General features: G+C 36.8%; 1 protein-coding gene across 1 annotated transcript in view; it reads left to right on the plus strand.

Moving 5' to 3' along the window:
- LOC150083781 (EF-hand calcium-binding domain-containing protein 6-like) overlaps nucleotides 1–17,563 on the plus strand; it is a 208,138-nt gene that overhangs the window by 46,681 nt on the left and 143,894 nt on the right. Inside the window, exon 5 of the mRNA XM_090378599.1 lies at nucleotides 3,908–3,959. Within this exon, the coding sequence (XP_090234725.1) occupies nucleotides 3,908–3,959 (52 nt within the window). The remainder of the gene's footprint in view (nucleotides 1–3,907; nucleotides 3,960–17,563) is intronic.

Consider the following 17,563-nt stretch of genomic DNA (forward strand, 5'->3'; position numbering starts at 1 on the left):
TCCTTGGCAAAGGATGCAAAGAAAAACAGAAAAGAGTTCTTTACATACTTGAACTCGAGAAGGAAAGGGATGAATCAGATTGGTCCACTGGATATTGATGGTTCAACAGTTGAGGATCCTGCTCAGGTGGCTAACAATCTAAACGAGTATTTTGCATCTACATTCACGCATGAGGAGTTATTCAGGAAGGAGAATGATGTAGGTAAAGTAAACATTGGCAGTGAGCTGGATGATTTTGTAATAACTGAGAGGAAAGTGGAGGAGAGATTGTTGAGGATAAACATAAAAAAGGCACCTGGGGTGGATGGGATCTATCCAGTTATATTAAAGGAGGCAGCAAAGGAAGTATGCAAACCCCTAGCCATAATTATGAGAGCTTCTTTGGACTCAGGGGAGGTACCCATAGACTGGAGATGTGCAAATGTAACCCCAATTCACAAAGGAGGATCAAAGGCTGACACAAGTAATTATAGACCTGTTAGTTTAACTTCTGTTCCAGGTAAATTAATGGAGGCACTGGTTAAAGAAGCACTGCAGGATCATCTAGACAAGAATTCAGTTATAGCTCAGACGCAGCATGGTTTTGTTAAGGGCAGGTCTTGCCTGACCAATTTGATTGGATACTATGATGTAGTCACAAAAGAACTGGATGCAGGGAATAACTTTGATATTATATATTTGGATCTTAGAAAGGCTTTTGATACTGTTGCACATGGAAGACTGCTGCACAAATTGGAGCAGTGTGGCATTGGAGGCAAATTGCTGCTATGGATAAGGGGATGGTTGAGTGGCAGAAGACAGAGAGTGGTAATCAATGGACACTGCTCAACGTGGACTAATGTTATTAGTGGAGTTCCTCAAGGTTCAGTGTTGGGTCCGTTGTTGTTTTCGGTGTTTATGAATGATATTGATGATGGGATATCAAGTTTAATGTCCAAGTTTGCAGATGATACAAAGGTTGGCAGGGTCGTCAAGGACACTACTGACGCTATGCTGCTGCAACAGGATCTGGAAAGGTTGAGCAGATGGGCTGAGAGGTGGCAAATGAAGTTTAACATTGACAAATGTAAAGTACTGCATATGGGAAACAGTAACCCCAGAGCAACGTATCAACTCTGCGGTACCACACTGACAGTGGTGGAGAATGAAAAGGACCTGGGGGTAATTGTGCAGGCAGATATGAAGTTCTCTGAGCAGTGCAGACGAGCTGCAAGAGTAGCTCATGGTGTCTTGTCAATGATATACAGGAATTTTTCTAGCAGGGATAAGGAGGTGATTATTCCCTTGTATAAGGCAATGGTTAGGCCACATCTTGAGTACTGTATACAGGTCTGGAGGCCTCATTTCAAGAAGGATGTAGAGCTGCTGGAACGGGTACAGAGAAGGGCAACAAGATTAGTAAATGGAACAAAGGGTTGCTCTTACGAAGAAAGGCTTAAGTTTTGCAAATTACAGAGTCTGGAGACTAGGCACCGGCGAGGTGATCTGATAGAGGTGTATAAGGCCTTGAATGGTTTGAGCATGCTCAATGCCAATGGGATTCTTCATCTTTCTCAGAATAATCACCTCAGAGGGCATAAATTCAAATTGAGGAAGGACGGATGTCGGATAGATGTGCGGAAATTTGCCTTTGGCCAGCGGGTGGTTGGTTGGTGGAACCGACTTCCATCACTTGTTGTTGAAGTTGATAGCCTAAACAAATTTAAAGCTCAACTGGACAGGTATTTCGAACGAACGGAGGGGTGAAATGGGAGAGGGTTTTTTTTTTTTTTTTTGGGCTGATGCTGAATAAGCTTGCTTTCTTGCATCGTATGCCTCTACTAATGCTAATGCTAAAAAGATTACAGACTAGCTTATATCTGTCGTAAGCTTCTGTGTCGTCTGATAATTTATACACATCACATGTATTTTTCTTCTCTGCCACGAGCCTCATTAATTCATCTGACTTCCATTTAAGCCTGAACTTTGAACAGTATTTCTTAGTGGGTATGAAAAGCCTAGTAGCCTCCAAGATTAAGTCCCTGAAGGCTTCCCATTTAGAATTCAATGTTGGTAACATCATCAGTTGATCCCACTCTACAGAATTTCGAAACTGTCACCTTTACGAAAATAAAAACCCTTCCCTTTACCCTCGATCGTAATTACATCTTTAAGTAAATCCCATATCAGTACACTGTGGTCACTGTCACCTAGTGGTTCCTTTATCTGCAGATTCCTAATGCATGCATCATCACTGCCGATAATCAGATCAAGGGTATTACTCCCTCTGGTTGCCCCTTGAATGTGTTACTGTAGAAAACAATCCTCAAATAAATCCACAAAAGTCTTGCTAGTGTGCTAGTCACCAATTCACAAGTTCCAGTCAATATGTTAAAATCTCCCATTACAACACAGTCTGATTTTCTGGCCAATTCTATTTCTCTGCACAACTGTACATTGCACTCATGAGAGTCACTAGGCTTATAACATACTCCTACTCATCCCTTACTCATACTCCTACCCATACTCCTACTCATCCCTTTCCCAGTGTACTCCTACCCATACTCCTACTCATCCCTTTCCTCCTCCCTTCTTACCCTGTCTGTCCTTTCTGTACACATTGTACTCCCTAAACTCCAATTCTGCATTCCTTATATCAGAGATGTGGTGTCACACAGATATACTGTGTGACACCACATCTCTGATATCACAACAATGACTACCTTTGATGTCTTGAACAGTACTTCAAATTCATCAGTTTTATTTACTATACTTCTAGCACTTGTTCTTATAAGAGTAAGAACAAGTGTACATGCACTTGTTCTTACTCTTAGTTACCCTAACACAGCCCATGTATTTACTTGTTCCATGATGACTCACAGGAGCTCTTGAAGTCCTCAGAAACTTGCTCTCTATGCTGCTGCTCGTTACAATAGAAGCAGTGCAAGAATTGCTTTCGCTTCTGCCTGTGGCTATTGTTAGTCTCCCCAAGCTAGCAGTTTTCCCAACCCACCTAACACTGCCTCGATAGCATCAGCAAATATTCTTGCATCCTTTCCTTTCGCACATTTTTTTAGGCTGCGATGCATTGGAGAATTGCCCACCTTCGGTTCTTCCGCGAGCCAAAGTACACTGCTACTTTGTACTCTAAATGTGCAGACTGAATAAATTTAAGGAAGTATTAAACAAATTACTGGAAATTTTTTTTTTTTTTTTTTTGACTCATGCTGTTTAAGCTTGCTTCCTTGCATCATATATTACTATTATACTAACTGCTCTTCAAGAAGGGGAACAGGAAACTTGGAGTGTGAGGAAAAAGGATGAAAGCAGAATTCAGGATGCAGAAATGAGATTTGTGAGGGGCATAGCTGGAAAAACAATATCAGGAATGATGTTATTAGGGAGAGAATTCAGGTTGAAAAACTCCAGAATAGGTTTGAAAGGTCCTGTTTTGAAATGGTTTGGACATATCAAGAGGATGAATGAGAGTCTTTTTTCCAAGAAGAATGTTTGATTTACAATTGAGAGAAAAAAGACGAAGGGAGAGACCAAGAATGAGATGGCAAGACATGATAAAGACCAATGTCATTGTGAGAAGGAAACTGGAGTGAAATCAACGACGGAGAGAAGTACACGGACAGGGCATGGTGGTGAGACTTCATATGCTGACCCATGGAATAGCAGAACGATGACAGATGATGATGATGACTAACTACTCTCTTACTGAAATTACATAACTATGAATAGCTTTTTCAAACACTGTACTACAATGTATCTCTAACTTATGTAATTCCAAATTAAAATTTGAAAAAATTGAAAAAAAAATTCTTATGAGTATTGAATATCAAATAATCAGTTTGAAGTTGAGAGTTAAGAAATTAAAATATATATATAAACTGATTTTTTCTGTTGTTTCCTTTCTTTATAGCATGCCCGATCAAATTCCTCTTGATGAACTTGAACTTCGTATTAGGTGTAAGGTAAGTAAGTAAATTAATCTTGTTTTAAAAAAAAGTGAAAATAACACTACTTATTTTATAGTTTTGAAGTTCTGTAAAGTTCAGTTTTTTCTGAATTTAAAATATACAGTAAGACCCCCGTATCCACAGGGGATACATTCCAAGACCTACCGTGGATGGCTGAAACCGCAGATATAAGTGAACACCTGCTGACCCCATATATAACGTGATTTTCTTGTACATACATACGTATAATAAAGTTTAATTGATAAATTAAACACACAGTAAGACATTACCAACATTAAATATGGTAATAATAAAGTACAGCAGACTCTCAAATTTACCGGGATTTGATTAACCGGGACACTTCAAGACTCCAAATAAAAAAAAAAAAAACAACCAGAAATCATAAAATTTTGTAAAATTTATTTTGCAAGTTGTAAATAAGTGACAAGAACCAGTGTTATAAGTCGTCATTGGGAGATTATGTACCTATTATCTTGCAACTCCCGCTGTCTTCACACCTACCGCTAAAAACAAAAAAAAAAGAGACCAAATGTTTAGTTTGATTTAGTGTGTCGCGTCGATTGTTGAGTTCTGTCGCATTGCAAAATGACAAATTTTGTTTTGTTATTTATGTCAGGAATGTTGAAATTTTTTTTTTTTTTTTTATTGTAACTATCTTTTTTTTTTGTTTAGAAATTGCAAAAATGATGGGCAAACGCAAGAGTTGTGCTTTCAAATTAAACAAAAACTTTCAATTTTTCAAAAGTTTGAAAACATTCATCCGTTAAATCTCTAAAGCACCATTATAATGTTGGTGACCAAACCATACATGACATTGTAAAAAATAAAGGGAAGCTATTCAATTTAAAATCGACATCATAAAAAATAAAGGGAAGCATCGTATTGTATGCGAGTAGTACTTGAGTTAAGTTTTTCATTTTTTTTCCGTGGTTAACCGCAGGTAACCGAATCAGCGAATACGAGGGCACAACTGTATTATCTTAGCCAAATACTTTTCATTTCTAAATTTCAGAAGTCTCTTTTGTAAAATCAGATTATTTCAGGAGGGGAAAAAATGTTTGTAAGCTGCATTATAAATTATATTTATATTTTTTTATTTATATATTATTAATAACTTTACACATTGACTGGTGCTGTCAGACTAGCCAAATGCCTATATTGTGGTAGCTACTATCATTATATGTAAAATAACTTTTAGACAGTTATAGAATGGATGTGCAAGGTTGCCTTTAGCCAGCGGTTGGTTAATTGGTGGAACAGACTTCCATCTTTTGTTGTGGAAGTTGATAGCTTAAATAAATTTAAGGCTGAGCTGGACAGGCATTTGGAAAAAATTTAGGGGTGAAATTGGGGGGGGGGTTTGACTGATTCTGAATATGCTTGCTTTCTTGCATCGTATTCCTCTACTAATGCTAATGCTAATAAGAATTATGAAAATGTTGAAATTGCTTACTTTTAAATGGCCATTTTGTTGTTGTCCAGAACCTAAACCATTAACAACACAAAACATCATAATGTTATTTTTGTGAGAATTGAAAATTTTGTTTGAGTTTTATTTTCATTTTAAAAGTGTTAGTTGTATTATCAGTAATACAACAAAAAAGTTGTTTCATAATAGGTATATAATATTATTACAAAGGAATGAGTATTAATTTTGGTATAGTTTTTTTGCAAATCTGAGAAACACTCTGAATTTCATATTCTTCACCTGTGTGTGTGGTTTTTTTGTTGCACTATAGTTATATACACCTATGTGTGTGGTTTTTTTGTTGCACTATAGTTATATAGATAGGTATATAACGGCCTCCGTAGCCGAGTGGGCAGGAGCGGGAGTGCAGTAGCACACGCTCTTTGAGTAGACCGGGGTTCAAGCCCCTGCCTGCTGAATACGGTCGATCTGCCAACCCGCACTGGACCAGCGTGGCAGATTATGGTCCATTTCCCTCAGCATGATTTGTTGAGGAGGCTTCCATCCTGCAGTGGGTTGATAATGGCTGCACTTTACTTTTTTACTTTTTTATAGGTACATTATCTATGCAGAAATATATTAATAAATGCTTCTGAACACAACAGTTGAGTTAATACTTTCACTTCTGATGCTGCCATATGGTGGTCTCAGCATTAACATTATAATAGTATTACAATTTCTGCTGTGGTTGGGTGAGATTATATTTTTTTGAGCTATTAGTTAAAGGTTTAGAAAAGCAGTTATCGTTTGCAGTTAAAATATTTTTTAAAAATTTATTTCATTTACAAGAAAAATTGATGCCGTAAATTGTTCATGTCAAAAGTGAGTAATGTATAGGAAAGCAAAACTTGATAATGGCAAAATGTTAGACTTTATATGGGAATTGCAAAAGTAATAAGTTCTCTTGCAATCAGCATAAGAAAGATATTAACTGCTAAACTTGCTAAATAATAGGCAGTTTCAGTTTTCTGCTAATCCACTGATAGTGCTACATGGTCACCTCAAGTTTCTGCTACTAATCAGGGTCAAACAGAACCTTTGAAGATATTGAGAAAATTCTTGGATAGCTCTGGTATCCTCTGGTGCCTCAGTACACTTAAGAAAATACTTTTATTTCTCTGAGGAGTTTTGTTCCTAGCATGGCAATACTGTAAATCCACTGATATTGTCTAATGGCATCACAGTTAGATTGGATTGAGAAACTAAAGTAGTAATTGATTTTATTTTGATCTGCTGAAACAAGGTGGATACTATTTGAATTAAAAGCATAACCCACTTAGAATTTTGGTTTACGCAGTTTAGTTTTTATTAGGGTATCCAGATGGGAATGTGTATATTTCAATTGCCATTCCATTTAAAGAAGACTACTGCTAAACTGTAATTACCACCCCAACTCATTTAGAAACTCTGTTTTAAAAGCTTATCCTAATAAAATTTTCATATTATAAGTGGAGAGATACTGTCATGATGTGCTTTTTTTAGTTTTAGCCACCATCTTGAAACATATTCTGCTACTCACATTATAATCTATAATGGAGTTCTCTTTCCTCAGAAGTGGGCAAATTGGCCTTGGTAACACACAGGCACAGAAAGCAGTCGAAATCACTAGTTTAAAATTCTCAGGATTGAAGACCTGACTTTGAGCACAAAACACTCTTCATTATATGAGCCACAACTAATGACTGGGCACCAGTGCATCTCTGTAGTTTCTAATAACATATAGGATGTCAGGGTACTAAAGAACACTTCGTCCTAACTACTTTCATGAATGTGATATTTTCCATACCCCTGTCTCTAATGCTGACATAATTGGGATAATGTAAATGTAATGGCACCAACAAATGATGAGTTTCACTGTGGTATGTAAATTTGTATTTAGCAATGATAGACAAGATAGAAGGGATGGGATGGATCATGCTTCTTATCAAAAGCAGTTTGAGAACAACTAGAGCTTTCACAGATTCAGAAGCATTAGCATTAGTAGAAGCATATGATGCAACAAAGCAAGCTTATGCAGCATCAGCGGAAAAAAAAAAAACGCTCCCATTTCACCCCTCCGTTCGTTCAAAATACCTGTTCAGCTGAGCCTTAAATTTATTTAGGTTATCAACTTCCACAACAAAGGATGGAAGTCTGTTCCACCAACCAACTACCCGCTAGCTAAAGGGTAGTTGGTTGATGGATCATTTTTCCACACATCTATCCTACATCTGTCTTTCCTCAATCTGAATTTGTGCCCTCTCAGGTGATTATTCTGAGCAAGAGGAAGAATCCCATTGGCATTGAGCATGCTCAAACCATTCAAGGCTTTATACACCTCTATCAGATCACCTTGCCGGTTCCTAGTCTCCAGACACTGTAATTTGCAAAACTTAAGCCTTTCTTCGTAAGAGCAACCCTTTGTTCCATTCACTAATCTTGTTGTTCACTAATCTTGTTGCCCTTCGTGTACTCGTTCCAGCAGCTCTACATCCTTCTTGAAATGAGGCCTCCAGACCTGTATACAGTACTCAAGGTGTGGCCTGACCATTGCCTTATACAAGGGAATAATCACCTCCTTATCCCTGCTAGAAAAATTCCTGTATATCATTTACAAGACACCATGAGCTACTCTTGCAGCCCGTCTGCACTGCTCAAAGAATTTCATATCTGCCTGCACAATTACCCCCATGTCCTTTTCATTCTCTACCACTGTCAGAGTAGTGCCATAGAGTTTGATACGTTGCTCTGGGGTTGCTGTTTCCCATATGTAATACTTTGCATTTGTCAATGTTAAACTTCATTTGCCACCTCTCAGCCCATCTGCTCAACTTTTCCAGATCCCGTTGCAGCAGCATAGCGTCAGTAGTGTCCTTAACAACAATGCCAATCTTTGTATCGTCTGAAACTTGGACATTAAGTTTGATATCTCATCATCAATATCATTTATAAATACAGAAAACAATAATGGACCCAACACTGAACCCTGAGGGACTCCACTAATAACATTAGTCCACGATGAGCAGTGTCCATTGATTACCACTCTCTGTCTTCTCCCCCTCAACCATCCCTTTATCCATAGCAGCAATTTGCCTCCGATGCCACACTGCTCTAATTTGTGTTGCAGTCTTCCGTGTGCAACAGTATCAAAAGCCTTTCTAAGATCCAAATATATAATACCAAAGTTATTCCTTTCATCCAGTTCTTTTGTGACTGCATAAAAGTATCCAATCAAATTGGTCAGGCAAGACTTTCTCTTAACAAAACCATGCTGTGTCCGAGCTATAACTGAAGTCTTGTCTAGATGATCCTGTAGTGCTTCTTTAACCAGTGCCTCCATTAATTTTCCTGGAACAGAAGTTAAACTCACAGGTCTATAATTACTTGTGTCAGCCTTTGATCCTGCTTTGTGAATTGGGGTCTCATTTGCACATCTCCAGTCTATGGGTACCTCCCCTGAGTCCAAAGAAGCTCTCATAATTATGGCTAAGGGTTTGCTTACTTCCTTTGCTGCCTCCTTTAATATAACTGGATAGATCCCATCCACCCCAGGTGCCTTTTTTATGTTTATCCTCAACAATTTCTCCTCCACTTTCCTCTCAGTTATTACAAAATCATCTAGCTCACTGCCAGAGTTTACTTCACCTCTGGCATTCCCCTTCCTGAATAACTCCTCATGATGCATGTGTGAATGTAGATGCAAGATACTGATTTAATTTGTTAGCCACCTGAGCAGGATCCTCAACTGTTGAACCATCAATATCCAGTGGTTCAATCTGATTCATCCCTTTCTTTCTAGAGTTTACATAAGTAAAGAACTCTTTTCTGTTTTTCTTTGCATCATTTGCCAAGGATTTCTCATAATCTGCCTTTCCTGCCTAATCTCCTTTGTGACTTGGTTACAGACCAGCTTATATCATAGGCTTCCATGTCACCCATTAATTTATATGTATTCCATGCATTTTTTTTCCCTGCCATATGTCTCATTAGTTTATCTGAGATCCATTTAGGTCTAAACCTTGAACAATATTTCTTAGTTGGTATGTAAAGCCTAGTAGCTTCCAATATAAGTTCTTTGAATGCTTCCCATTTTGAATTTGCTGTTGGTAACATCATCAGTTGGTCCCACTGTACAGAATTTAAATACTGTCTCAGACCATCATAGTTGCCTTTATGAAAGCAAAAACCCTTCCCTTAACCCCTGATGGTAGTTACCTCTTTGAGTAAATCCCACTTCAGCACACTGTGATCACTGCCACCTAGTGGTTCCTTTATCTGCAGATTCTTAATGCATGAAGAATCACTACTGATAATCAGATCAAGAGTATTATTCCCTCTAGTTGCCTCCCGAACATGATAATGTAGAAAACAATCATCCAATAAATCCACAAAAGCCTTGCTAATGTGTGAATGACCAACTCACAAATTCCAGTCAATATCTGGGAAATTAAAATCCCCCATTATAAGACTCTCTGATTTACTGGCCCACTCTATTTCTCTGTACAGTTAATTATTATACTCATCAGATGTCATTAGGCCTATTGCATACTCCTACTCTCAATTTTGATCTCCCAATGCTTATGTCACACCAAACTGACTCGGCACTGCACTGTCCAGCGATGTCGACTGGCTTCACTTCCTCGGATTTTATGTGTTTCTTAACTAATAGCATAACCCCTCCTCCCTTCCTATCCTGTCTATCCTTTCTGTACACATTGTACTCCCCAAATTGCAGTTCTGCATTCCTTATATCTGTGTGTCACCACGTCTCTGATAGCTCAACAATATCTGCCTTTGATGTTTTTGAGCAATACCTCAAATTCATCAAATTTATTTACCAAACTCCTAGCATTGGTGTACACACAAGTATACATGCATTTGTTCTTTTTCTTAGCTACTCTAACACAACCCATGTGTTTACTTGTACCGCAATGACTCTGAAATATCCTGCATCTTGTTTTCTAGGCTTCTGCTCATTCCAATAGAAGCAGTGCAAGAATCACTTTCACCTCTGCGAGTGGCTACTGTTAATCTATTAGTCCTTGTATCCCCCCCCCAGGCTAGCAGTTTTCCGACACACCTAACGCTGCCTCGATAGCATCAGCAAATATTCTTGCACCCTTTATATTTAAGTGTAACCCATCCCTGTAGAAGCAGTCCCTTCTGTTAACAAGTACAGACCAGGCTGAAAAAAATTCTACCCCTTGAGCCTTGCACAATCTTTCCAGGGCCGAATTGATTGACAAGGCTCTCATCATATACTCCCTCCTATCGTGTCTGGGCAGAATTGCAGACATTTTCAAATTCAACCCTAATTCACGGCTTTTTTTCAACAGTGCCCTGTACTTGTTAATTAATTCTGCCAGTCTCCTACTATTAATATCATTAGTGGCAACGTGTACAACTATATCACCTTTTGTGCCCTTAAAAGATGATATCCCCTCTACAACGTCATCAACCTTTGCCCCTGGCAGACATACCCCGGTCCTGTTCCACCTATCCTTTTTACAAAGCGTGTTCCCCATTTCCCTGACAATGGAGTCACCAACGTATGATGCTCAAATTATTTTTTGCAACCAGTTCCTTTATTACATCATCATAGTAGTTTGTCAAATTGAAAGATGAGATCTCCCTTTAACTAATCAATGCTGAAGAGAACTCAAGCTTACAGGTCTGTAATTACTCATTTCATCCCTTTGTGAACATATTTAATGCTCTTATGATTATGGCCAAAATTTTGCTTATCTTCTGCTTCTTTTAATCTGACCTGATAGCTTCCATCAGCCCCAGCTGCCTTATTTACTTTTATTTACAACAATTCCTCTTCCATACTCTTCTTAGTTGTCAAAAATTATTTGTTTTCCGGTTATGGGATATTTCTAGTATTTTTCATATCTAGCCTTTGGGTTAAAAATATTTATTCAGTTTGTCAGAAACCTGAAAGATCATCAGTAGTTTTCTACCATTCATATCTAGTCAGCCAGCCAGGGTAGTTGAATGCTTTCCTTCTAATGTTAATATAGGCAAAGAATTCTTTGCTACTTTTCTCGGTATTTTCTTGCAAAACCAAGAGAACCAGTTTGCAAAAAACTGGTTTTCTTGTATGCTAAAGTGGGTTAATCTTTGTAATTTTTTGAATTCCTGAGGCAGCTTGTTTTGTGGCTGTTTCTCTTTTAGCAATCCAGCAGTAGTAGTCGACCATATTACTGACATTCCATACCCCCTTGGTAACTTTTCCATTTATTTTTGATATCTCAAAGAATCTTACCCCAAAGAATGCATGTTAAGAAGTGTTCCTTAAAACGCTTATTGCAACCAAGTTTTCTGAATTGCTCCAACATTTCACTTCTGATCATGTCATATATGGGTGTTTATTGTTTACCAAAAAAATTGCATATTACATTTTTATAGCCAGTCCAAGCATTTCAGTTTGATTCATGGAGTCTTCAAATACAGAGCCCAGCAGCAGCTTGTGAATTTGAAATCCAACAAAAATCACAGCTTTGATTTTTATTTTTTGTATGTAAGCAATAAATTATCAGGTGACACAGGAGCCTATGGTAGATATAAGCTAGTCTGTAATCAAGTCACAAAGCAGTTTAGGCAAACGAAGGCAGATTATGAGAAATCTTTGGCAAAGGATGTAAAGAAAAACAGCAAAGATGTTTTTATTTATATACACTCTAGAAGGAAGGGGATGAAACAGATTGGTCCACTTGATATTGATGGTTCAACTGTTGATCCTTCTCAGGTAGTTGACAAACTAAATGAGTATTTTGCATCTACATTCACACATGGGGAATTCTGTAGGGAAGTGGAGGCCAGAAGTTTATCAAACTCTAAGAGGGAGCTAAAGAATATTGTAATAACTGAGTAAAGTGGAGGGGAAATTGTTGAAGTTAAACACAAGAAAGGCACCTGGGGTGGATGGGATCTGTCCAGTTATATTAAAGGAGGCAGAAAAGGAAGTAAGAAAACCCTTAGCTTTGATTATGAGAGCATCCTTGGTTTCAGGGGAGGCAGTGCATCCAGTTTGCACACTCCATTCCCATGAACTGGAGATGTGCAAATCTATCCCAAATTCCCAAAGGGGGATCGAAGGGTGACATGAGTAATTAGACCTGTAACTCCATTATTTTCCACTCACAAGTTTGTGATTCCACAGACCTGTGAGTAGAAAATAATTGAGTCTGTGGCTCCATTATTTTCCCTGGAACAGAAGTTTAACTTTTGTTTTGTGGAAAATAATGAAGTCATTGGTTATAGAAGCAATGCAGGATCATCTAGATAAGACTGCAGTTATAGTTCAGACACAGCATGGGTTTGTTAAGGGGGAAGTCTTGTCTCACCATTTTGATTGATACTACGATGTGGTCATAAAGGAACTGGATGCAAAAAATAATTTTGATATAATATACTTGAATTTCAGAAAAGCTTTTGATACTGTTGCACATAAGAGAATGCTGTACAAATTGGAGCAGTGTGGCATTAAGGGCAAGTTACTGCTATGGATAAATGGATAGTTGAATGCGAGAAGACAGAGAGTGGTAACCAATGGACACTAAACTTCGTGGACCAATGTTATTAGTGGAGTCCCACAGGGTTCGGTGTTGGAACCATTGTTGTTTTATATATTTATCAGTGATATTGATGAAGGTATATCAGGTTTAATGTCCAAGTTTGTAGTGATACAAAGGTTAGCAGAACTGTTAATGACAGTATGCTCCTGCTGCAACCGGATCTAGAAAAGTTGGGTAGATGGGCTGAGAGGTGGCAACTGAAGTTTAACATTGACAATTGCAAAGTACTGCATACGGGTAGCAATAACCCCATAATAAGGTACCAACTGTGCGGTACTACACTCAGGTTAGTGGAGAATAAAAAAGACCTGGGGGTAATTGTGTAGTCACATATGACTTTTTCAGAGCAGTGCAGTGCAGACATTCTCCCAGAGCTGCTTATGGGGTCTTGTCAATGATATATAGGTGGCCAACGAGTCGATCGCGATATATTTTAAATATACAGTCATCCCTTGATTTGCGCGGTCAGGTATACTACCAAAATTTTATATTGCGTAGCGGGTTTCGCTACCTGCGCTTTATTTTTTTATTTATTTATTTTTTTTTTTACAAAGCTTCAAGAATAGGAATGAAGAGCAGATTTTGAAATTTATTTATTTTTTTTTGGTTTTTTTTGCATGATTGAAGATTTCATTGAAGGAAAAGCATTTCACCATAATAACGTAAAATACCACAAAATTCCAGCTGTCGGTATTATTGCAAATGCAATAAGATTGAGTTTGCTACCCGTTTATAATTAGATTGCACTAACAGAAAGTGCAAATTGTTTTTATTATTTTATGGTCGTGACCTCCAGAAACAGCTTTAGAGAAATATCACAAAGGCATTCAAAACTGATTCCTATAAGGATATAACCAAACAGAGCAATAAACGGTGGTGTGTTTTTCCGATTATTTTGGAAACAAATTCTTCATTCGGGAATCCTCTTCATCAATTATCCTACGTTAGCTGTTCAGACAGAATATTTTTCTGGTTCGCGCAATTGTTTTAATCGATAAGCATTGCTTTTGCTGAACTGGACAGTACTTATATGTTAATTTAATACCCTTTGATTTAAAATGAATACTACGAAAAAGAGTAAAATGTATCATTTTCATCAAGAGTGGGAACTAGAATACCTTTTTTTGTAATGGTGAAAGAAAAATGTTGCTGTTTGATTTGCAATGCTTCCATGGCTATTCCCAAAAGAGGAAATTTTGAAAGGCACTTCAACGCACTCCATGGTAAATACCAATCGCATTTTCCGCTGAATAGTGACCTTAGAAAAAATAAATTAGAACTTAAATCCAGATTATTCGTGCAACAAAATTTCTTCATCACACCTAATTTACAATCTAAAGCAGTAACTGTAGCATCATTTAAAGTGATCTTTTTGCAAAAAAATGCAAATCATTTTCTGATGGTCAATTCACCAAAGACTCATTTTTAGAAATAACAGATTCTCTTTTTGAAAATTAAGAACAAAAATGAAATTAAAAGTGCCCTTCAAGATCTGCAATTATCTCGAAATACTGTGATGCGACGCATCGAAAAAATGAATAAAAATGTGAGCGAACAATTGCATGCTGATATTGCTAAATGCGTGTCCTTTTCTTTACAACTGGATGAATCTACAGTTGTCAGTGATACAGCTCAGTTGCTTGTTTTTATTCGTATGGTTTTCGATGATTCTGTCACTAGAGTAGAACTGCTGGGTATGGTTTCGTTAAAAGAAAGAACTAGAGGTCGATATCTTTAACTCATTCAAACATTTTATTGAAAAAATTAAATTACCACTATTTTTCCAATCTACTCAGGTGAGTTACCCATATTTGGACCCTTTCAAGAAGCTCGATATATTTTTTTTTTAGTTGTGGTCTCCACACTTGAACACAGTATTCCAAGTGTGGTCTAACAATAGCCTTATATAGTGGGATTATGACATCCTTATCTGTACTAGCAAATGTTCTCTAAATCTTCGATAGGACACCATTGACTTTCCTTGCAACCTATCTACAATGCTCAGAGAACTTCATGTCTGACCGTATTGTGACTCCTAAGTCCCTTTCTTCTGCTACTGACTTTAGTTAAACTCCACCAAGTATGTAAACTATTTTGGGGTTGCTGTTCCCCCGGTGTAAGACCTTGCATTTTGCAAAATAAAGCATATCTGCCACTTTTCTTACAATTCGCACTTCACTGAGTGAAGTGCGAATAAATTTATCTAGATCACTCTGAAGAAGCTCTGCTTGGCGGTGATCATTAGCTACTTTATCGATCTTTACATTATCTGCAAATTTAGACATTACACCTTCTATCCCTTCATGGATGTCATTTAAGAAAATCAAAAACAACAATGGTCCCAATACTGATCCTTTGGGAACCTCACTTCTTACATTAACCCAATCTGATGAATAACTATGGGCGTTCGCAGAGGGGAACAAATGGGAAACTTGCCCCCTCCTGGGATCAAGTAAAAAATTTCACATATTATAATCGTTAAAGTGATTGAGATATGTAACCTTACACCCTCGACCATGGGACGCTTTGTCTGCCTTAAAATTTTATTATAGGTTGGCCAGTTTTGGCCCTCGGTGGGGTAACCATAGAACACGTGTTTCATCTATTGCAGCAATAAAAAATATGCTCCTGTTTTTGGTTCATCTTTTTCTGATTTGTAAAAAAAAATGTTCATTACTGTTGTGAACAACGACCAGTTCGTTTGTCCTCTGTGTCTAGTGAGTCACTGAGTGAAGTGCGAATTGTAAATTTATAGTGAAAAAAATTTAAAAAGACACATACATTTTTAAAAGCAAGTGTATGTAATTTAATATTATTTTACTTGTTAGTTTTATGATTTTTTTTGCTTTTAAACTGAAATAATTTAATTTAGAATTTTTGGATTAATTAATTAGTTGATTTTTAATAAAATATGCCGGTCAATTTTTTTATATATGAAATTGTGCTAAAAACTGTATTAATTCCAAATACTTTTTTTTTCCCAGAATTAAAGATCATTAAAATTGATGTAAAATGAAAATAATATATTTATAGTTTTATTCTAAAAATACATTTTCTTATTTGTGTTTCCCCTCTTTCAGAATGGATATAAGGAATTATTTTTGCAAAATGCAAAAAGACGTGAAATTGAGCAGGAAAATGTATGCCTTTAGATACACAAGTTGATCCAATTCCCAGAACATCGATTCAAAATGACTCTGTCGAGTCAATTTCATCAAATAATTTATTAGAATATGATATTGGTTCTTACGTTGGAGTTTCCGCTATAACACCAATTTTAAAATTTGAAATCCTTTCTAATACTTAAGTTCCCAACAAGGACTGTTTTTTCAAAAAAGATTCTTCTGGAAAGAGACAGTTTAGATTTGCTTGGTTAGAGGAATACTCACCATGGTTGTGTTATTCAAAACTACAAAAAGGTGTGTTTTGCAAATATTGCATTTTGTTTGTACCAAAAGTACATTGGGGCTGTCAAGGCACATTTATAAAATATAAAGATTCTAACCAAGCCGCCAGAAATCACATGCCATCTCAATGGCACAAAGAAGCTGCTATTGATGCACAGAATTTTATAACAATCCACAAACATCCAGAAAAAAAGATATAATTTTGTCAAATTGATAAATCAATACAAAAAACTATAGAGTCTGTTAGAATTAAATTAGGTTCTATTTTATCAGCCATTGTATTTTGTGCCACACATTATTTGCCGTTACAGGGGAAAAGGAGTGATTCTGGAAATTTACATGATTTATTTCAATTTCGGATCGAAGCGGGAGACTTAATTTTAAAAGATCATTTGATGATAGCTCCTGCAAATACCCGGTACACTTCTGTAAGAACTGAACATCAACTAATAGAACTTTGTGAAATGGAAATACGAGAAAGCATTGTGTCTGCTGCAAATAAATCTATTGGATTTTCAATCTTAGCTGATGAAACTGCAGATATTGTTGGGATAGAGCAGCTTTCACTTGGCATTAGGTTTGTTGACAAAAATAAAAATATAAGGGAAGAATTTTTTAGGATTTACAAAACTATGATATGGATGTGAAAAGTATTAATTCTGCTATTTTAAATAAATGTACTGAATATGGTTTGGACATGAACAAATTAATTGAATAAGGATACGATGGCTATGCAAGTATGGCAGGAAAGAAAGCTGGTGTTCAAGCCCAGACAAAAATATATATCCAAAAGCCACTTACGTACATTGTGCTTCTCACAGATTAAATCTAGTTGTGAATAACCAAAACATCGTACCAGAAGTTTGCCGGACAATAGAAATTATAAAATCTATAGTAAAATTTTTTAGAGAAAGTCCAAAATGAAGAGCCATCGTGCCAACAATTCCTTTACTTTCAGAAACTAGATGGACTTCGAAATATTAAAGTATATTGGGTTTTTTAAAGAATTTTCAATATATTAGAAGAAATTTCTATGAACTGGACAGGAACAATACATCAAGAAGCACATCGCTTAGTAACATCATGTAGTATTTCAATGTTTATTATTTGTTTAAATATAATATCAAAATATTCTGCTATTCTCGAACCAGTAACCCATAGATG

Source organism: Mastigoproctus giganteus, chromosome 7 (assembly GCF_048544385.1).
Source record: "Mastigoproctus giganteus isolate SK-2022 chromosome 7, ASM4854438v1, whole genome shotgun sequence".
NCBI classification, from domain to species: domain Eukaryota; kingdom Metazoa; phylum Arthropoda; class Arachnida; order Uropygi; family Thelyphonidae; genus Mastigoproctus; species Mastigoproctus giganteus.